This window comes from Cyphellophora attinorum (genome assembly GCF_001299255.1).
Source record: "Cyphellophora attinorum strain CBS 131958 chromosome Unknown Contig22, whole genome shotgun sequence".
NCBI classification, from domain to species: domain Eukaryota; kingdom Fungi; phylum Ascomycota; class Eurotiomycetes; order Chaetothyriales; family Cyphellophoraceae; genus Cyphellophora; species Cyphellophora attinorum.
Genome location: NW_017253250.1, coordinates 147383 through 168890, shown reverse-complemented (window position 1 = coordinate 168890; position 21508 = coordinate 147383). Strand labels below are relative to the sequence as shown.

The 21508-nt window shown below is 53.0% G+C and overlaps 8 protein-coding genes across 8 annotated transcripts; 3 read left to right on the top strand and 5 right to left on the bottom strand.

Moving 5' to 3' along the window:
* Positions 1-739: 739 nt before the first annotated feature.
* AB675_132 (uncharacterized protein) lies at positions 740-3111 on the top strand (the record flags this gene model as incomplete). Its single annotated transcript, XM_018141211.1, has 2 exons — positions 740-2219; positions 2279-3111. 2 exons carry the CDS (start codon positions 740-742, stop codon positions 3109-3111), a joined length of 2313 nt encoding a protein of 770 aa, XP_017997638.1.
* A 2951-nt stretch (positions 3112-6062) lies between these two features.
* Positions 6063-7505, top strand: AB675_130 (uncharacterized protein; the record flags this gene model as incomplete). Its single annotated transcript, XM_018141191.1, has 4 exons — positions 6063-6221; positions 6305-6638; positions 6770-6922; positions 7012-7505. 4 exons carry the CDS (start codon positions 6063-6065, stop codon positions 7503-7505), a joined length of 1140 nt encoding a protein of 379 aa, XP_017997762.1.
* A 412-nt stretch (positions 7506-7917) lies between these two features.
* AB675_129 (uncharacterized protein) lies at positions 7918-8926 on the bottom strand (the record flags this gene model as incomplete). The annotated part of the gene is made up of 3 exons (XM_018141179.1): positions 7918-8604; positions 8654-8811; positions 8905-8926. The coding sequence occupies 3 exons, from the start codon at positions 8924-8926 to the stop codon at positions 7918-7920; spliced, it is 867 nt and encodes a 288-aa protein (XP_017997724.1).
* Positions 8927-9443: 517 nt separating this feature from the next.
* AB675_128 (uncharacterized protein) lies at positions 9444-10391 on the bottom strand (the record flags this gene model as incomplete). Its single annotated transcript, XM_018141168.1, has 4 exons — positions 9444-9506; positions 9560-10057; positions 10110-10273; positions 10370-10391. The coding sequence occupies 4 exons, from the start codon at positions 10389-10391 to the stop codon at positions 9444-9446; spliced, it is 747 nt and encodes a 248-aa protein (XP_017997703.1).
* A 442-nt stretch (positions 10392-10833) lies between these two features.
* AB675_127 (uncharacterized protein) lies at positions 10834-11490 on the bottom strand (the record flags this gene model as incomplete). The annotated part of the gene is made up of 2 exons (XM_018141157.1): positions 10834-11415; positions 11470-11490. The coding sequence occupies 2 exons, from the start codon at positions 11488-11490 to the stop codon at positions 10834-10836; spliced, it is 603 nt and encodes a 200-aa protein (XP_017997649.1).
* Positions 11491-12587: 1097 nt separating this feature from the next.
* Positions 12588-13575, bottom strand: AB675_126 (uncharacterized protein; the record flags this gene model as incomplete). Its single annotated transcript, XM_018141147.1, has 3 exons — positions 12588-13253; positions 13309-13457; positions 13554-13575. 3 exons carry the CDS (start codon positions 13573-13575, stop codon positions 12588-12590), a joined length of 837 nt encoding a protein of 278 aa, XP_017997766.1.
* A 593-nt stretch (positions 13576-14168) lies between these two features.
* AB675_125 (uncharacterized protein) lies at positions 14169-17511 on the bottom strand (the record flags this gene model as incomplete). The annotated part of the gene is made up of 7 exons (XM_018141136.1): positions 14169-14975; positions 15030-15181; positions 15237-15324; positions 16450-16835; positions 16884-17022; positions 17069-17162; positions 17219-17511. The coding sequence occupies 7 exons, from the start codon at positions 17509-17511 to the stop codon at positions 14169-14171; spliced, it is 1959 nt and encodes a 652-aa protein (XP_017997647.1).
* A 460-nt stretch (positions 17512-17971) lies between these two features.
* On the top strand, positions 17972-21328 carry AB675_124 (CaiB/baiF CoA-transferase family protein; the record flags this gene model as incomplete). The annotated part of the gene is made up of 1 exon (XM_018141125.1): positions 17972-21328. The coding sequence occupies one exon, from the start codon at positions 17972-17974 to the stop codon at positions 21326-21328; it is 3357 nt and encodes a 1118-aa protein (XP_017997651.1).
* Positions 21329-21508: the final 180 nt, after the last annotated feature.

The following is a 21508-nucleotide window of genomic DNA, read 5'->3' as shown; positions in this document are numbered from 1 at the left end:
CGGCAGTGAGCTCTCTTCTTGGCCAATGGTCTGGCTACTGCGAGAGTGTTGAATCCTGCTGGAGTGGTGGCAGGCTCGATTGCAGCGTCGAGTTTGCCTGTTGGCTGACATCCAAGCCACGAGCTGCATGGCGAACCGCTGTCAATTCCAGATTTGGTTGCCTGCCCCGGCGGTTCTGGTTCAGATTCGTACTTTCGCTCATCTAGAGATTGCAGCAGTACGCCTTGAATGCCAATCTTTGGGCGTCATGCAGCCTGGCGGTTGCACTGCAATCAGGTGCGGTTGACAAAGGTAAGTGCGCTGATTGTTCTTGTCAGCATGCGAACAATTTGCGCCGTATTTAGTCGACGGGTCACCAATATGGTGACGAGCTTGTCGCGGGAAACATGATGGGGGCAACCTTCCAAATCGACGCTCTGTCCTTGGAAGAGACTCAGATCTCGTCACTGGTCGAAACTGTCAAGCGGAAGGCGCCTTGTGAACCAGCCTTGCCTGTCAGCCACGCGTCGGTTGACCGCTTGTCACACCTTGGAGCGGTGCGCCAGTGGCTCGACACGATCCAGGCCAGCCTTGTCTCAGATTCAGTCACGATAAGTGCCATCTCTTCTTTCATATGCTTTCGACTTGCTGTTTGCGAAAATGGTCAGATCTGCATATGGGAGACGTCACCAACCGCATCTCCTCAACCCTCTGGATCGATCGTTGGGATCGCCCACCAACTATCCGCTGACGAGTACGAATGGCTTTTGCGACGGGAGCATCAGCGCGCGTCACCAGTCCCGAGGACGAGCGACTGCTAGAGACAAGCTCAGCACGACGGCCCCGACGGAAGCCTTTGCCGGATGGCGCGCATGTGGACGCGGAGACTAACAACGACGAACCCCTTCATAAGGCTGAGCCTTTCCCTAGCGAAGACCACTCTCCTAACGCTGAACCTTTACCTAGCGATGAACAGCCTCTCAACACTGAACCGTCTCCTCACGATGAACAATCTCCTCGCGTGGGACGGTCTTCGCACAATGAACCGTCTCCCATCGATCAACGCTCTCCCAGCGAGAGAGCCTCTTCCAATGACGAACAGGATACACCGACTGTATCGGACTCGATTCCATCATCCCACGACGTCGCAAAGCACCGTCATAACTTGCTGCGCCTCTGGTACCCCGAGCTACTGACTCTCGCGCTCTCTCTGGCCGCGTTTGCTGGCATCATAGCAGTGGTGGTGCCTTACGTAGGCAAAGGTCTACCCGACTGGCCACGCGCGATATCAGTCAACGCAATCATCTCTATCTTGACGGTAACGCTTCGGGCTGGGGTAGTGTATGTCAGTGCTCAAGCGCTCAGTCAGCATAAATGGACCTGGTTCTCGCAAAGCAGGCCATTGAGTCATATGACTATAATTGATGGAGCGAGTCGTGGCCCATGGGGCTGCGTGTTGCTGCTCGCCTCACCATCTTCCTGGAGCGTGTCTGCAGCTCTCGCCGCGGCCATCATAATTCTCAGTATAGCAACGGGCCCCATGGTGCAACAGCTTGTTAGGTATGAGGCTTGTCAGCTTCCGTCAAGCAATTCTAAGGCTTTCATCCCACGCCAAGCGTTGTACTGGTATATGAACAGCGACGACGCAACTCGATCGCCGCCTTCATCAGTGCAATCAGCGATATTCGATGGTGTATTTGCTTCTGATCCGAGCCAAACATTGGCCTCCTGTCTGTCAGGAACCTGTTCATTTCCCGAGGTCTTTCATACTGTCGGGGTCTACTCGTCATGCACTGATGTCACTGCGCAATTGACAATCGCACGACCGACTGAGGACTTGGGTGACGTTAGAGGAATCAACTACACGCTGCCGTCTTGGAATGATGCCCATGGTAGCAAACTGGACAATCTGACCCTTTCGACAACAATATATTCCAAACAAGATCCTACATACGCTCAACATTTGTTATCTCAGGTCCCGTCGTATGAGCACTGTGGCAAGACACTGGCTCCATTCCGATTTATCTTTGAACTTGACTCCACTATGATGAAAGTCAACTGTACACAACAGGAGGCGGATGATGCTGGGACATCTTGGCAATGTAGAGGCTATGCTGCTGTGGAATGCAACATCAAGCCCCATGTCAGTTCGATCAACGCTACAGTCATCAACGGAACGACGACAGAGACAGTGGTGAACAGTACTGAGACTTGGGCCGTTGGATCAGTTCGTGGATCAGGTGATTATGCTATGCTGCATATACCTGTCTGGATAGCCGCAGCCGACGCGTTCTGCAAGATCACGGATACGCTCTCCCCACAGACACCGACTGGATGGCTTACGACCTCAGCATTGAGCCAAAAGACGGCGACTGGTACAACTTGACGGACGCAGGTAACACAAGACACGTCCCATATGCTAACAACGAAACACTTGCCGATGCTGCACTCCAATCTATCGACCCGATGTGTCTTTTTCAAATGAGCCAACACTCTCATTGCAGCATGCATACATGGCTGGGAACGCTACTAGATGGCAGTATCACGCAACATAGTCGGTTGATTGGCCCTGCAGCATTACTGAAACTACTCAACAGCCCCAAGATTTCGTTGCCATTTGTGCAGCAGGTCTTTAGTAACATTGCTGCAAGTATTTCTTCTGAAATGCGTGCTACCGGAAGCCCAGAGCTACCATCTACCCTTACGGACGGCAAGCCCCCCAAAAACGTTTCCGACGCCAACTCTCCAGCGGCAGGCGTACTCATGGAGCCCGCCACATGCGTCCATGTCCAGTGGCTGTGGCTCATCTTTCCAGCGGCTCTCATTGCACTCACTGCCACCCTACTCGTCATGACCATGTTCAATTCCTCGCTCAAGGTCAATCGACTTGGCTACGAAGTCGTAAGTACCACAGAAAAACCGTCAGCATATCTCCCAACAAGAGGCCATCCGTGGGGTGTCTGGAATTCGTCGATACTACCTTTGATGTATCATGGACTGGACGACGACAATCTCCGGCGCGAATGTCCCTCGGCCGTGTTGCCATTGGAAGTGATGGAAGAGACCGCAAAGTCCACGAAGGCACAATTTGAACACACCGACAAAGGCTGGAAGCTGGTCAAGACGGACTGATGCCATAGACCTACTGGCATCCGTTGGAGTGTGTTTGACTGTGTTTGTTCCAAAATTGATGGTTTCGCGTCTGTCAACAAAGGAGGCAGGCACGCGACGTTCGAGACGCCACCTCGCTCCGAGAGAGCGGAGTCGAGGATCGGAGCGCCAAGCCGCTAAACATCATGTAATTTCGACGCGATCTTACCTACTAGTAGGTAGTCCTGGCTTCCTTCTTGCACATCCCCCACAATAACATCCTCTACTCCGTCTTGTTCAGGTATGTTGAGCGCAACGGTCCGTCCATTCGAGTCGCTGTTGAGTAAATATCGCGGATGTGACGACAGCCTCAGTACAATCGTGTACGATCATTGAAGTCAGCTGGCTCGCAGCACCTGGGTAGCCAGTGCGAAGCCCAGAGACGAGGCACTTCCGATACACATCTCCATCGACGCACATGCCATGTATTCGCTTCCAGCTTCCAAGGCGCCTTGCTATCGTCAATATATTGCGTATAGGCTCGGCTATCTGTTACGGCAACTACGTCCGTGCTCTTATCGCCTTGCTCGCTGGCCTCAAACGCGCCGCTGCTCACGCTATACACAATACTTACCTTTCTCGACTTGCTACTGGCCCGGTCCCTGCCGATGATCGCCGTTGAGCAAAGCCTTGACCTTGACATTCGAAGTGGCTATCAACTTCGACGATGCCGGAATAGGCAGGTCACTGACTGTGATTGAGACCCGCCCATGGGGTATATTGAAGTTTCTTGATTCTCGTGCATGAGGTGGTATACATCACGGTCGTTGAGAACCTTTCGAGAACTGATTCCGAGACTAAAGGTACATCTTGCGCCAAGTCACTGCACAATTGCCTGACGATGAAGTGCCGACAACGACTCACCGCAGCACATCCACTGACCGGTGTGACCATGGGAACAGAAGCAATGCCGAGTTCGATGGACTCTTGAGTACTATAAAGAGTGCCTCTCCTCCGGTGTAGCACAATAAAGCACCCAGCTTCCCGTCTCGATCAGCTTCTTCGCGTTGTTGACTTCGGTCAACGTCCATTCTTTGCAGTTACCCATACATTCGTTCCCTTACCCGTTCATTCGTTTACTTGACAAATTTCTCAGGAGCGCTACTTCAACAGCAACTTCCCCGTTCCATTAGCCATCGACAACTTATAGGACTCAATCAGTGGGAAGCACAATCTTCAGCATGAAGTGGACAGCAGCAACGGCCATCGCCGGCCTCTTGGCGGCTTCAAATGTGTTCGCAGCACCAATTGCGCAGGCAGAAGAAGATCTACCAGTGGTGCAACCCGTAATGCCAAGTCAGGGATACATCGTCACCCTCAAGCCTGGCGTCCAGATGAACGAGAGTGTCGCTTGGGCCAGCAGTCTGCAGCGACGTGGCCTCGCTCGACGTCAGGAGTCAGGTGGAGATCTTAAGACTTTCAACTTGTTCGACTTCCAGGGCTATGCTGGTACATTTGACGAAGCAGAAGTTGCGGAAATTGGAGCAAGAGATGATGTATGTCCGTCTGGCCCTACCAGATCTGACGCTTACCATGACAGGTTGCCACGATCGAGCCGGACCTGCCTTGCTACATGAGCGCATTAGTCACGCAGAACAACGCAGAATGGGGCCTGGGCCGCATAAGCCATCGCACAGCGCCGTCCACTCAGTACGTCTATGATGACAGCGCGGGTCGCGGGACGTACGCATATGTCATCGACTCTGGAATCAACATTCAGCATGTCGAATTTGGCGGGCGTGCATCACTGGGCCAAAACTTTGTTGGTGGTAGCCATGTCGACAGCGGTGGCCATGGCACTCATGTTTCCGGGACCATTGGAGGTACCACATATGGGGTTGCTAAGCAGACCAATCTCATCTCAGTCAAGGTCTTTGGCACGGGGTCAAGCCCGACGTCGACCATCATGCAAGGCTTCGAATGGGCTGTCAACGACATCACGAGCAAGGGCCGTACAGGCGTCTCGGTGATCAACATGAGTCTTGGCACTGGTATGTCCAACATAACCCTGACCCAAGACAAGCTAACGTTGTCCAGAGCGTGGCGTTGTGACAGCATTCAACAGCATGGTCAATGCAGCGTTTGCGAACGGCGTGGTCTCCGTTGTCGCTGCCGGCAATGGCGTCAACAGCGTCGCGGTAAGCCCCGCGCCTGCCCTTCTTCGTTGCCCGCGCTGATGATGACATACAGATCAACGCCAACGAAGTCTCCCCCGCCTCAGCGACAGACGCCATAACCGTCGGCGCCATCGACTCCTCCAACAACCGTCCTGTGTGGTCCAACTACGGCACTATTGTGGACGTGCATGCTCCTGGCGTGAGCGTGCGCTCCGCTTGGATCGGGTCTACTACCGCTACGAACGTCATTTCTGGTACCTCGATGGCTACGCCTCATGTTGCTGGGCTGGTGGTGTACCTCAAGGCTCTGGAAGGACTTGCGAGTGCTAGTGCTACTGTGAGTAGGGTTGTGGCGCTGGCGACTACAGGGCAGATTGCGAATCCTAATGGAAGTCCTAACCGAATTGTTTATAACGGAAGCGGAGCTTGAGAACTCAGCTCGACTTAGGTATGCGATGTTGGTTTAGCGTATTTGGGAACGAAGTTTACAGTATGTATCAGACATGTTTGAATGCGAGCACACACCGACCTGAGCTGACAGATGTCTCGGATGGCAGCGTTTTCCGTTAGCAAGATTCATGAGTGATGGTGGGTGACCGGGTCGTGAGTTCCCTCTTACGCTGCAGTCAAGTACCTTCGAGCTCCGGGCCCCCTCTACGATGAGGAAGTTGCGACTGGGTCGAGCCACTACGGCAACAACGATGCACCTTCACTTCTACAAACAGTTCTTTTCGTTCTTCACTGCCAACACGTCGTCGCTTTTCTATCTTTCCCCGAATCTTCCTCATCAACATTCCTCGTCTATAGCGACGGAACATGGCCGCCTCGTCTCGATCGCGCCCCAGCGTGCGTCAAATGGTCCAAGAGAATGTAGATGAGTACCACGACTTCCAACGTGCGGTTGAAAACTTCATCAAGAGTCACGGCGTGAAGGTCCACACCACGGAGGATTGGGACTTCGCGCCATTTCATGTGGTCAGTACACTCTCAAAGCTCAGAGTCTCCCTTTGACCGTCGACATCACCCTAAAGTCACACACTGACGCTTGACTTGAGCAGCTCAACGCTCGTGCTGGCAAGCCAATACCTACTCAAGTATTGAGGCTACTGAACTGCGCCATTCGAGGTCGCCGCGATGTGGTCGACAGCTTTACCGCGAGGCACGTCGACGGCAATTTAGATCAATCAAATATTCTTCATCGTCGCTTTGTCGAGAAGCTACGAGCAGTCCGGCGCATTTGGTTCCCTGAAAATGCCAGAGATGCTACACCAGAGGCTTCCGAGCTTGGTGTGAAGCCTGTCCCTGCCCTTCCGGTCATCCCTACTGCTAAAAGGCAGCCGAAAACAGCCTACATTGCGCCCACTGCTACCGACACCCATTCCCTCCCTATCGGTAAGTACATCAGACAGCACACATCCCATCAAGCGGACAAAATGACCGTCCTGCACCGGTCCTCCACTTCTTCCTATGACGCATCCAGGCAGGGAAATCAACTGTTCGAACCTTGGTACTGACATACACAGATCAGCGTATCCAGCTCGCGATAGATTCGATGCTACACAGACAAGATCTAGATGTCGAGACAGGCGAGCTCGTGAACACACCCATCCCGAATGCAGCGGCGCCTTCTACTGCGAAGTCTTCGACAGCTACGACTCGACACCCAGTCTTCGAGCGTGCCAAGGGAATTGCAAAACGCGCGGCTAATGCGATGACCGCCAGAATTACCAAGGCTGAGAGACTCGCGCGAAGCAAACCCAGAAAGCGCTCAAGAAACGTAGGGAAAAGGAGGCTGCCAAACAGCCTGCTCGCCAACAAGCCGCAGAGTCCGATCCCGAGTACATCGTCATCTCATCTGACGAGGAAGACGACACTGATGATCAGGCTACACGCGGTCGGCCGGAACTTGCTCTTGACCAGGATCAGATCATCCCATCGATCGAGACTGGCCCCAATCTTGCAGGCACGCCAACGGTCCGCCGTTCGACTCGCCTGAACGGTCAGGAGCGTATGCACTACGAGCCCAACGGCCAGTGGCGCGTGCATTTCAGAGAGCGAGGACACGAGCTTGAGGTTTGGACTAAAATGGGAGAACCGTTCTTGACACTAAAGTCCAAGATTGAAGCTCAGCGGTTTCCACAGCGTCTGCTCATGGCTGGGGAGACGGTTGATGCGTGGACTCGCGAATTCGGCAGTAATAAGAAACTGTCAAACGTGGCGGTTCGTACTTTCGCCGACATGGGAACGCTCATGGTGTAGGGACAAGGGTTATCATGTCACGAAGGAAGCGTCACGAGGCGGATGGATGAAGCTGGGCATTCTTGCTTGTGTGATATTTTGTGTTCCCATCGACTGTCCTGACACTCCTGGTACGACCCACGCCGGACTGCTGCTCGCAGCAAGAGACTTTCTCAGCATACCGATAGCAATAGAATACCTTTCCAATCAGACTCCAGTCCAGACGGCTGATGGAGTGAGCTACTCATCCAGCAGCTCCGTTCGTGCACCGCGCACAACCTACGATAGTGCGACTTGCCTCGACGACTCCATAAGATGACAGTCAGTGCATCGACTGAGCCAATCTGCGCTAATGCACGCCTCCCATTCATGGCCAGACAGAGACTACTGTCGTTGCTGTCATTGCGCATTTAACCGGCGACTTCTCCCCTGACTAGCTTGACTTGTGCAGTCCCTCGGGATTGCCATTATGTCCAAACGACTTCTTGACGCCAGAAATGGCGGCATCCATCTGCTTTTTGATATTAGCCGTCAGGTCCTTGCTTAGCTCCTGCAGGCCCTCTTCCGTTGCCTTCAGCGTGTCCCTGAGGTCTACAACGACAGCTGCGCTGTCCGACAAACCCTGCCGAAGCCCCGCGACCTCGTCTTTTGTGGCAGCTAGCTGGATGATGAGCTCTCTAGCTATACCACACGCCATCTCAGGATTGTCCTCGAGGAGGTGCCCAAACAGATCGGCTTCTGGTTCTGCGCGTCTGTAATGCACAAGCGCATTGGCGTAGAACGGCCATAGCTCCTTGGGATAATCAGAGAAGTGTTGAACGAGGTGGTCGTAGTGAAAGCGTTCGAAGCCCTCAGCGCAACCAGGCAATGTCGCATACTTAGGACAACGCCACCGAGCAGCCCACGCTCCCGGGAGGAGCTTGTCGACGACGAAGCTGCGGAGCGATTTGAGATCGTATTTGTCGACGATGATGTATACCTCTTGAGCAATATGGTAGTCCCCAGCGGCCGGGCTGGTCAGTAGGGAATACTGTGGATCACCGTATGCCAATGCATGCAGCACGTCACCCATGGCGAGCGGGCTGTCGCCGTACAGGTCGACGACATCAGAATTTGCCTCCTAGAAGAAGTAAGCCGAGGTTCCAGCGGATTGAGCAATGGCTGCTGACCTTGAATGGACCGTCGAGAAGTGTCTTGAAGTGTGCACTTTCGGTTGTGAGGATGCTTTTCCGGATTCTGATGCCAATGCCAGGTTCATCAGGGGCGGGTGGGCAGTCACTTTCGTACTTCTGCCAGCGAACGGTAATCATTGGGTCGTCGAGGTTGTCTGAAATCATTAGTCTCCGGCTGCAATGTGAATGGTATAAGGCAGGTGAAGCATTTCATGCCGGTTGACGTGTAGTCGTAGGATCCGTCTTACCATCGTTCGAGCTCGAAGCCATGATGTGGCCAACTTCGATGGTGGCTGTCGGAGCCCTGAACTAATAAGAGTTGCTTTCAATCATAGAAAGGGATCACTCAGTGAAGATGCGCCCGCGCTACAACGATTCCAACGATGATTGAAGTGGTCGAAGCGCTGAGCAATTGACAGACAGATATTTGTTTGTGATGTTTCGTTCATTGAGGCCTTGGCGGAAGAAGTAAAAACTCGTCACTTGCAGTGTTGCAGTGGTTGCCAGTCGAGCATGACTTCGAGATCTTCAGGCACCTGAGCAGTCGCTCAGGTCAAGGTCACAAGCCCTCTAGAGCCTGCCCGTACGAAAAGACTGCTAGACACGAGGCCACTTCTTGTGCAAGCCATCTAACTGTGTCATCCTGCCATCAAGACATCCACTAGTGAGCCCATGTCATATGTTGCTCGCAGACAGGACATCTGGTTGTTTGGGTACATCCATCTCTAGCCGGATCGCAGCACGTCGTGCTCGTAAGCTAACTCTGTCTGACTCCAGAGTACAGCCCCTATTGCTTTGCCGCGGGTGTCCTCAGGTAGAAGTTCTTCTCGAGTGTACTGACGGCGAAGTGCTCGCAACAGAGGATCAGCGCCATGCGTCTACTGTGTCTTTGATAGCTTTCACCTTCTTGCTGAGGTCTTTGACAGTATCCTCCGCAGCCGCCAACTTCTTGCTGAGCTGCTTGGCTATGAAGCACGCCATCTCCGGTTTGTCGCTGGTGAGGTGAGACAACAGATCGAAATCCGGCTCTGCACCTTGGTAATACACGACTGCTTCGGTGTACAGTGGCCATAGGTCCTCTGGGTAGCCAGCGACTGCGGAGAAGTGGTCGTTGAAGAAGTCGTAGTAATTGGTCTTGAATTGAGATGCTGTGATCTTGGGTACAGAGCTATCCCAGCTCAAAGTGAGACTTTGAGGCAGTAGCTCGATGGCAATCAGCGCTTGGAGCGAAGGCATATCGTACTTGTCAGCAACTAGGTAGGATTGCCGAGCCAGGTCTGGTGATAACGGCGACAGGTACCGCAGATAGCTGTGTGCGTCACCCGTTGCCATTGCATTCATCATGGTATCGATAGCTCTGCGACCATCTTCGTGTAATTCGATAACGCCAGAGTTTGCTTCCTAGTGAAGAACGTCAGCTGGTTTGAAAGTCAAATGCGCAGAGGGTTCTAACCTTGAACGAACTGCCATTCTCGAGCATCGCCTTGAAATATCCACTTTTCTTTGTGAGGTATTGCTTTTGGATCGACAAGCTGACTCTGCCAGGCCTTACAACCAAGGGGGCAGAAAACGTGTAGCCGTCGTACCATACAGTTACCATCGACCGACCGGGATCGCCTAGCATCGTTAGTCATGGATGGACGACCGCCATGGGGTGGATCGCGGAATTGGCGGCTCAAACTGCAGGGGTATTAACTACAGGCGACGTCTTACCTTCACTGGACTCTGAAGTCATGGTCTGACGGATTTAACGGTCGCTATCGGGTGTGCGAAGTCGGTGTGGACGGCCCTCGGTGGCGCGAACAGCAAGTGTGGGAGGCACGGCCGGGTCACAGCAACATCAAAGATAGAGATGGCGCAAGAGTCGAGGACTTCGGAGGTGCTAATTGGAATATCTGTTTGTGGTGTATCTTGTCAAAGCACGTCTTGGCAGAAGAGTTGAAGAGTGGTCACCTGAAGTACTAGAGTCGCTGCCAGTGCACGCCATCACTTCGATGCGCTAAAGTGATACTCGTCGAGTCCAGTCCGTCGGCCTACGCACATGATGTCTGCCAAAATGCTCCTGTGCGTCGTGCTGTGTGATCGCAGGCCTCCCTTTGGCCGGCTCTGTTCACTGATCTGAGGCGAGGCTGTTCAGTACATTCGTTTCTATCTACGCTCCATCGATCCCTGGCTCACTATACCTTCAGCTTCCCAGCGAGAACGTTGAGGTCGTCTCCGATGTCACGCACCTTCTTGTTCAGAGCGGCGACTTTGGCTTCCTCAGCTTCGAGCTTTGACTTAAAGCCTTTGGCATGATCTTCGTGAACGGCTACTTCCTTGGTGAGCTGCTTGATCATGAAGTGCGCCATCTTTGAGTTATCTTCGAAGAGATGGGATATCAGGTCAGCGTCAGGCTCTACGCGCTGGTAGTGCACGAGTGCTTTGGCGTAGAGTGGCCACAGGTCTTCCGGATACCCAGAGAAGTACTCGTTGAAGAAATCGTAGTGGCAGGACTTGAATTTATTCGAGCTTAGACGGAGAGCGTGGTGAGTCAGCTCCCATGTGAACGCGAAGATGTCGGGTAATAGTCTTTCAGTCACCGTTCGATGGAGGGAAGCCATCTTGTATTTGTCTGTGACGATGTATGCCTCTTGAATGAGACGATAGTCGGCTCCACGGAGGTACTGGTGCGGAGTGGAGGTCGTGAGAGCATTTAGAACGAGACGGAGGCCACGACATGGATCATCGTGGAGGTGAACGACGCCAGAGCTGGCTTCCTAGAAGATCGTGAGATAGTGGAATCAATGTTAGTGGAGGGATATTGCCCTCACCATGAACGAGCCGTCCAACATAGCTTTGAAGTATTCACTTTCTTGTGTGAGGGTTCGCTTTGGGATACGTGTGCTGACTCGACGTGGTGGTTTGTTGCTCCGCCGACCTGAATATATTCATACCATATAGTCACCATCGACGCATCGGGTTCTTCTAGCATCGTTAGCGGCCATCGCGCACCTCGGTCAAGTTCTGAAGCAAAGGTAGCAATATTTTGCGCAGTCTCTAGAGCCACAGAATCTAGCTTACCTTTGTTGGGCGTTGAAGCATAATGCAGGTCGTGTCAGCGATGACTAGCGGCGCGGAGAGTCAGTTTTGGTCGCTTCGAGTAGTGTAGAATCTGTAGGATGCGACGGTGGTGCAGCAATATGCGAGATGGACAGCGGTTCAATGAAGTCGAAGACGGACGATGCGATGGTGGGAATAATTGTCTGTAGTGAATATTGTCAATTGGGCTGCCTTGGCAAAAGCTATGACCCTTGTTCACTTGAAGTGCTGAGTCGACTGTCCCGTTGTCACTTTTGCGATAGCCAGCCTCAGACTCGCTACAGTCGCTCAGGTGAAGCTCAGAGAGAATCCTCGGAGCCTATCTGTGACGCCAGAACTATCCTGGGGGCGTGTAAATCTCAAATGGCCCTGAGAGACATCCGAAATATCGGGTTCTGTCGGCGTGTCCTGCAGCTGGAGCTGTGCACCCACAATCTCATACACCCAGGTTGTGTCTGGCTTGCTGCTCTGCCCAATCAATCCAGTCTGTCGAAAGATCGTGCATATATCTCAAGTCCAGGTCAAGATTCCAGGCAGGTATGGAAAATGGGTTGCAGAAATGCAAACGCTATGCCTGCAGTGCGTTTTGTTCCTCTCAGTAGGCGGCAGCGGGGACTCTGTTGACCTGTGCTTTCAGCGGACTTGCTCCTGTCCCTTCCGCGTAAGGAGTATGTGGGCCATCAGATGAATCTTTTCGCTGATTGCAATGTGGGTTAGGACAATGGTCGTGGCTGAGAAGTAATCTCTCGACTAGTCCAGCACCCTGTGCGTTCCGTGCGTTGACAATTTGCTGCGGAAGCGAGTCCGGAAGCTACCTTGGGTTTTGGATCTGCTCTGTCGACATTTCGTCTCAGCCGTCTTGATGCGATCCTGAGACCTTCGAATCGAACACTTGGACGAAGTCTTTGTACGCATCTTTGCGAGCGCCTTCAGGATATATGCTCTTCCTAGTGTTCGCGTTTTGTTTGCTGCCTTCTGTGCTGGGCCGTCGTACCCACGGCATGAGTTCCTCCACCACATTTCCCATTTCAACCAGTCTGACGCTGAGCTGTTTCGCCACGTAGCATGCCATCTTTGGATTATCCTCGAGGTGGGAGAAGAGGTCGACTTCTGGATCGGTGTGCTGATAGTCCACAACCATGGTGACGTAGAAGGGCCAGAGGTCGCTTGGGTACCCTCCCATTGCAGAGAAGTGCTTGTTCAGGAAGCTGTAGTGTGTGGACAGGAGGCTGGCCCTAGACATGGAGCTATAGGGGTGGCTAAGACAGAAGTTGTTGAAAGCTTGGGGCAGGAATTCCTCGACAACCAGCTTTCGGACGGAGGGCATATCGTATTTGTCTGCGACGATATACATCTCCTCAGCATCAGATATGCGACGTGCGTCGCTCAATCCGTTGCCTACAAAGCTGCTCCGCAGGATCTGATGTGCGCTTGGACCCGTGTCCAATGCGTCAAGGACAAGTTTAAGACCTCTGGCTGGATCTTCATGGAGTTGAATGATGCCAGAGCTTGCTTCCTAGGGGATCGTCAGGGGCTTGTCAACCGCAGAGATAGCAATGAAAACTACTGACCAAGAATGGACTGTCCAACATCGCCTTAAAGTAGCCGCTCTCTTGCACAAGGAATCGCTTCTGCATTCGTGTCCTCATGCGGGCCTGCTGGTCTGACGTTTGTTCGGGATTGTCATGCCAGATGGTGACGAGGGCGTTGGTGGGTTTGTCTAGCATCGTTAGTTCTGGTGGTGCATCCTCGGAAGGAGTAGAGCACGCATGACGACTTCGTTCGCGTCAAAGTCAAGCCTTCTGGAGCATCTTACCATCTTCCGGCTTCGAAGCCATTGTGCTATATTTTGACAATGCTGTCGTCTCTCTGACTTAACGTGACTTGCTCCTGTGAGCAACAAAGGTATGAAAGAGGACGTAGCTGTGAGTCTTAACGTGGAGAATGTGAGCTTTAGGTTCAGAAGTTGTCAGGGGATTTTTGTTGTTAAGTCTGTGGCGTCTTGGCAGAAGAATTGAGGAACAGTCACCTGAAGTGCTAGAGTGGCTCCCAGTGCATGCCATCACTTCGATATCCCCGGCACCTGCCCCACTACAGTCGTCCAGGCCAAACTCGAGAAAGAAATCCAGGCCCTTGCCGTACCGAAAAGACTGTAATAGCCAGGACCCCTACCCTTGTCCAAATCGTCCGACCCCATCAATCTGTCCATAGGACGTTCGTCGACTGCTTGCTTAGGGGCTCCCAGTACTGCTTCGCGATCTGTCTCTCAAACATGCCGTCACAATCTTGCCGAGGTTTCGGAAGCTACTTGCAGTCCCACGCACCAGCGTTGCGACTTCCTCCCTCCTAGTGCCGAGGCAGCTTGCGAGACCTTCGATCTTGGTTCTTCGGTCCAGAGGATGCTGTTGAGATCCTGGGCACTCTGTCTTGGCTACGCTTGCAGCTGCTTGCCAAGATTTTGAAGTCCAGCTCCAATGGCGAATAACTTGTCGTTGTGAGCCACGAGCTTCTCCTGTTCGCGGGCGAACTTGGTATCGACATCTTTGGCCTTGATTTGTTCGCTTGCAAGCTCACCAGTGAGCTTGCTGACTTCTGCGTCCCGAGCGTCTAGCTTGCTGTTGAGTTCATTTGTGTGCTCTTCTAAAGCCTTTACCCGTGCGGTAAGACTTCTGACCTTCTTGATTTGGGTGGCTAAGTAGTTGCTGCGCTCGTTTGCAGGTTCCCCCGATGCCTTCAGCTGTGTGGTAAGGTTCACGGTCTTGTCTTCCTCGGCCACCAGTTTGATGCTGAGCTGCTTAGCCAGATAGCACGCCATATTTGCATCATCAATGTAGGAGAACAGGTCAAAATCTGGCTCCACACGCTGATAGTGTATAAGTGCTTTGAGAAAGAGTGGCCACAGGTCGCTCGGGTATTCAGAGGGTGCAGATCGACGACCTTTTAAAAGGTCATAGTGAGTGAACTTGAACTCAGCCGCAGTTAGGCGATTGGAAGGATCCTGTGTGGCCCACGCAATGTCCAAAGCTCGAGGCAAGAGCATTTCGACGACCAGGATATGGAGAGCCGGCATGTCGTATGCTTTGGTGATGAAGTACACATCCTGAGCAACGGCGAAATTCGAGATCGCAGGATCATTGCGGAGGCTCTGGTGGGAATCACCCGCTGCTAAAGCTTTGAGAATGACATGAAGACCAGCGGTGTGGTATTCGTTGACTTGTTTGATGTTGGACTTTGCCTCCTGAGTAAAATGTGTAAGTAGGGTACGACGAAAGTGGATGAACACGTCTCTAACCTCGGATGAGCTATTCAACCGTCTATCAAACTCGCCGCTCTCCTGTATGAGGACTCGCTTCGGGATCCGTATGCTGATTCGAACTGGCGGGTCGTGGCGTTCTAGATGCCACGGCTCGTCGTACCACAGAGTGACTATCTCCTCATCAAGGGCTCCTCACATTGTCAGCTTACTTGCAGTGGTAGTCAGCCACGAGGGATATCTTACCGTCATCGGACTTTGACACCATCTTGCAACAGTTCGGATGATGGCGCATATATCGATGAAAGCGGATAACTACGACGTTAAAGATCTCCTAGAAATATTAGTTTGTGGTATATCTCGTCAAAGCCGGCCTTGGCAGAAAAAGTGAGCGTCTGTCACTTGAAGCGTCGCAGTGACCATACGCTGTCGCTCTGGTTCCCCGTGGATTCTGCCTCAAGATCTTAGGAACCCTTTCACGACAGAAGTTGACTAATCAGCTAATGCCGTTTGTCTTTCGAAAGCAAGCAACTGACCATCAAGCCAGGGTCATTGTGATGGAAACAAGCGATGATAACTTATGCCGGATGCGGTTCGTAAGTTGCGTGTAGAACATCGCAGGCTCTCACACGCGCGGCTGAGTCGTGCTTGCCAGGCTCGACACTGATCTGATGGCCAGAACAAGCTGTTGGACGGCTACACCCGCCGCAGCAGGACTTCGCGAAATCGCCTGTCATGCTTTCACGTCGGAGGCTTCCTCTCCGCGAGTCGCATTGAACGCAATGATCACTGGCGCCTTCGGCCATGCCCTTGAGAAGAAAACCGCATTGTTAGTAGTTACCCCGATCCTGACAGTTGGTCAGATCGGCAACGTCGTACATCCTGCATCTTTATTGGCTCGGATCGGCCTCGCTATCGTTGGCCTTCCACGATGTATCTGGAGTGAGTGTTCTGCGTTACCACGTCCGCACGCGCTGGCGAAAGTCCTTGCCCGGTTGAGCACAAATATGAAGCTTGGTCGTACCACGATCAGGAACTCGAGCTGGAGAGCTGCCACCCCTACTAGGGCGCGTAGTAGTTGACGTCAGTACGTCACGTGATCTTGTTAGCTATTCAAGTTATGGCGTGTTGATCAATCGTCAAATGAGCATCCTATATCACTTACGAATGCTTGAAATCGAGACTTGTCCGGGATCAGCGACGATAGATTTGATCAGAGTATCTAGAAAATGGCCATCGCGTTTGCAGGACTAGCAACACCGGCAGGGATATGTAGGGGCTGGCTGGTGAACATGAACGTCCATCTTCCCAATTCATTGCATCTCTCACTCAGTGCCTCTAGGTCAAAGCACTCCCCTATCGGCATTCCCCAGCCACTCAAAAATACCTGTCAAGTTGTTTTGATCAGCAGATGCACAACATGAGGTCAGGCCGGAAGTCAAGAAACGCGTACACGTACCTCGTGCATGCTCACACCCCAGGCCTTCGGCGACGGCCAAGCCTCGTACGCCACTGTATCGCTTGCTACAGCCGCAAATCCTTGTTCCCAGTGCCATCTAATCGATTCCTCCGTTGCCTCAACGCCGCATGAAGCCCTGTCGTCGCGCCCACCAAGCTCATCTTGTTGCTGATCAGAGAGTTGATAGTACTTCTTGAGCCAGCCAGTCCGAATCAGCAGCACATCACCTTGACGGAAAGCTACTCCTTGCTCTCGAGCTACCTCCTTTAGCTGCGAAAGCGGAATAGCTTGGTTCTTGAAAGCAAGGACGTTGATCGAGTGCCGTTCTGCGTACGCATACCAGTCAAGGAGTACACCACGTGTAACGACAGGACTTGAAGCAATATCTGTCTTGACTTAGTGTCTGGCTACATCAGTTGGGGTGATGCCCTTACTCTGAATGCCAATCTTGGCCGAAGCAGATGCTCCGGAAATGTCGTCTTGAGTCACTCCGTTGTAGAATTGCTTCGTCTCTGAGTAAGGGAAGTGTCGCAGGCCATCCCAGTGAGTGGAGCTCTGAGTGTTGATGTCGAGCTGGGCAGGTTAACGCAACTCGTCAGCTCCGTAGCGAGACTCGTACCTCATCATCATTTGCGTGGCCCTTTGCGATGATCCGATGTTCGCAAGGCTTCCTCCGAGGATTCATTGGTCGTCGAGGTACATTAATAGGTAGACTACAAGCACGTCGTCAGAACTGGCCAATCGAGGTAATCCGAGATGCTTATATTACTTGAGGGAGGTGACAACACCGATCTGGATCTCTTCGCGAGCGCGTGCCACGACGTCTGACGTGATGAGGTTTAGCGTTCCCCGTTCATCATCTCGACCCCAGAGGCCCCAGGCTGAAGCCTTTGGATCTCCCTGTTGTAAAGGCAACTCGTAAAACTTGGGTCTTTTCGCGTCGATATTCACGCAATTGGCCTGCTTGACGTACGGAGGGCTGGGAGCAGAAGTAGTGGTCGACACAAAACCGAATGGAAGAAGCCAGCTTCTGGCAAGCTTAGAGATTCCTGTGAAGTCCATGTCGATATACCACAAAGATTTGCAAAGAATACAAACCCCAAGTCGTCAGACCGAGCAGACTTTAGCTAAACGCCAAATACCACTGGCATGTGAGTCATCAGCTTTACCGAGCGACAGCTCAGCGGCAGTCGCGCACTCTTACCTTGCGAAGCATATTTGGCCATGAGTCGGTGGCAAGTCGTGAAGTGAAAACACCGAAAGAGTGACCGGCAAGATAAGATTCTTGTGGGGAAAGTCTCGGCATCATGCCGTGCCTCGGAGCCCTCACATCTTTTCCTTGGAGAGCAGATGCCGAGAATCCTTTCTGCATGACGGCGGCCGCCGCCATCAAAGGCGAAAGTCCGCGGCGACCGTCGATGGCCATAGTCGAAGAGATATATCATGTCTCGTAGTATGGATGACATCGAATGATCCCACTGAGCTTCAAAGCGCTTGCATCTGATGAGGCCACCTTGCAATCATGTCGGAGTTCAACATCCTCACCCCCAATGCCATGCTCGGCTACGGCTTTAAGCTGGAGCAGTTCTGGTATGGCATCGAGAAATACAAGCCAAAGGCCATCATTGTCGACAGCGGATCAACCGATGGCGGTCCGTACAAGCTAGGTCTGAACAAGATGACGTGTGGTAAAGGGTCATACGTTCGCGACTTGACGCCACTTCTGGAGGCCTGCTACCACAGGAAGATCAAGGTTCTGATCGGCTCTGTTGGTGGTGATGGGAGTACCAAGCATGTGGCCGAGATGCTTGAGATCGTGACCGAAATCACGCGAAGCAAGGGATTTGCGTTCAAAGTCGCGACCATAGACGCGGGGATTGACAGAGATTTCGTCAAGAGTCGCATCAGAGTTGGCCGAGTTGGACCATGCGGACCCGTGGAAGACCTGAGCGAAGAAGCCGTGGACCGCGCAGTAGATGTCGTCGCACAGATGGGCGCGGAACCGTTCTTAGAAGCCCTCAAGGGCGACCCCGACATCATTCTTGGTGGTCGCGCATACGACCCCGCGCCATTTGCAGCGTTCAGCATGTTCCATGGCGTCCAACCCGCAATCGGCTGGCACATGGGGAAGATCATGGAATGCGGCGGTATCTGCGCTGTACCCAAAGGTCGGTCGATGATTGCGACTATGCGAGCAGACTCATTTGACCTGACTCCACTCGCGCCCAACGAGAGGTGCACGCCGCTTTCTGTGGCATCCCATACGCTATACGAGAAGACTCGACCAGACAGATTGCCAGGACCAGGTGGAATCTTGAACCTCGACGGGGCAGAGTATGTGCAGCTGACAGAAAAGACACTTCGAGTCAAGGGCGCCACATTCGAGTCCAGTCCAGTCTATCAGATCAAGCTCGAAGGCGTCGAAAAGCTCGGCTATCGAACCATATTCATCGGTGGCATCCGAGACCCAATCTTGATCTCGCAGATCGACGACTTCCTTGAGGGTGTCAGGAAGTACACCCAAAACTTGTTTCCAGAACTTGACAAATCTGATCAGTGTCGACTCATCTTCCACATATACGGCCGAGATGCAGTGATGGGCCCGCTGGAACCTGCTGCACGCGTGGGACACGAAATCGGCGTCCTTGGAGAGGTTGTTGCAGAATCGCAGGAGTTGTCTCACACAATTGCCAACAATGCTCGTGCGTCAATCTTGCACATGCCCTATGAGGGCCAGATTGCGACGACCGGTAACTTTGCCTCTCCGCTGTCACCGCATGAGACCCATGCTGGACCGGTTTTCAAGTTCAGCCTATACCATCTCGTTGATCTCGAACCAGAAGAGGAACTGTCGCTGTTCCCAACCACCTATCATTCAATCGGCGACAACACGAGCTCAGCGTCGTCGGCAGCTCCATTCATCGAAGAGTCCGCCATAGCCGCATTGGAGGCACAACCTCTGACCCCGCTGAGCTTCAAGACCGTGCCAAAGGAAGAGTGCGATCTGGTTCAAGTCGCCAGAATCATTCGTTCCAAGAACAGTGGGCCATTCGAGCTTACAATCGACGTGATGTGTGACACCAAAGACGCCTACGAAAGGCTCAAGGCTGCTGACATCCTGAATAATGAAGCTATACAGAAGCTGTATCATTTACGACCGGAAGACATCATCACGAACATGTACTTCGCCCCTGCGCTTGCCTGGAAGTGCACTTTCAAACGGCCTTGGGCTCAGGGTAGTGTAGGGGAGCGCGACACTCTGGGTACACAGCAGCATGCGCCTCTGCTTGGACTTCGGGTCCCGCCGATGCGAAAGGGCAGTCCAGCAAAGCTCAACGGAACCAGCGTTTTAGGCGCTACCACCAAAGAGCCATCGCTGAACGGTGTCCACATGAATGGGGTCAATGGTATGCACAAGACGAACGGCAGTGCCAACGGCGCGATCTCCAACAGACAATCATTCACAGCCATTGATAGCCTGGAGTATCTGTGGACAGAACTGGGACTACCGAAGTCCGCACTGCAAAGCGCTCAACTACCAGGTGATGGACTCGGCTTACCTTCATCTTTCAAGATTGCCCACTTAGCCCAAGCCTCCATTGGTCTGACAGCACTTCTGGCTGGGCTCCTTCATTCTGTGCGTACGAACAGTCCGGTGCCAAAGATCGCAGTACCACTGCTGCATGCTGCGATCGAATTCAAGTCTGAGCGTCTGTACTCAATCGACGGAAAGCCAGCGCCTTCACCCTGGGGCCCAATAGGTGGTCTTCACACCACTGCTGACGGCTATGTCCGCTTACATGATTCCTTCCCAAATCATCGCGACGGGGCCAAAGCTCTGCTCGGGTGCTCAGATAATGCCGAACGGAAGGACATCGCAAAAGCTGCAAAGAAGTGGAAAGCAGTTGATCTCGAGGCGACAGCATTCGAAAGCGAGTTAGTCATCTCTGCGCTTCGCTCCTACGATGAATGGGATTGCTTGCCTCAGTCCAGGGCTATTGCAGATTTCCCTATATCGATAAAGAAGATCGCTGATGGACCACCAACACTACCAGAAGGCTTCTCTGGAGGTGCAGATAAGGCATTGAGAGGACTCCGCGTAATCGACATGAGTCGTGTGATTGCGGCTCCTCTCGCCGGCAAGACACTTGCTGTGCACGGCGCGGACGTACTATGGATCACTTCGCCGAATCTGCCAGACCTACCAACAATGGACAGAGACTTCGGCCGAGGGAAACGGACAGCTCAGGTGGACTTGCAAAGCAAGAGCCAAAGGTCGGCCTTGAAGTCACTGCTTCGCGAGGCCGATGTCTTCATCCAAGGGTACCGACCCGGCAGCTTGGCCAGCAAAGGCCTGTCTGCCAAGGAGCTCGCATCTGACAATTCTCACGGCATCGTGGTGGCCAATATGTCAGCATACGGGCCTACCGGACCCTGGAGCGGCAGGAGAGGTTTTGATTCACTAGTGCAGACCTGCTCCGGTATGAACGTCTCAGAGGCTGAACATGCTGGTAAGGGCGAAGTCGCAAGGCCTACACCGTGCCAGGCGCTCGATCACGCAGGAGGCTACTTCCTCGCCGCCGGTATCATGGCGGCATTGTACAAGAAGGCTACCGAGGGTGGTTCTTACGAAGTACACGTCAGTCTTGCTGGGACTATGAAGTATCTCCGCAGTCTCGGACAGTTTCCTGGTGACTCGGGTTTCCAGTGCCAGGACTACGACTCTCCTTCGGAAGTCGCCGACGAGTTCATGGAAACTCGTGAGTCTGGATTCGGGCAGATGAGGTCTGTGAAGCACTCGGCATCTGTGGAGGGAGTCAAAGTTGGCTGGGACGTGATGCCGAAGCCTTTAGGGTCAGACGAGCTAAGATGGCTCTAGATTCATTCAACGTATGCCACCGGAATCATTTTTTGGCGATTTCTATACTATACATGTATTTTGTTGAAGCTGTTATGACGACCTCCTGTCTCGGAAGCTATACACAGGGTGCCATTTCGCCTTTACCCCGGGCAGTTCTGGCCCACGGGGTCTCCACGAGCCTAACGGCCATGGCGTACG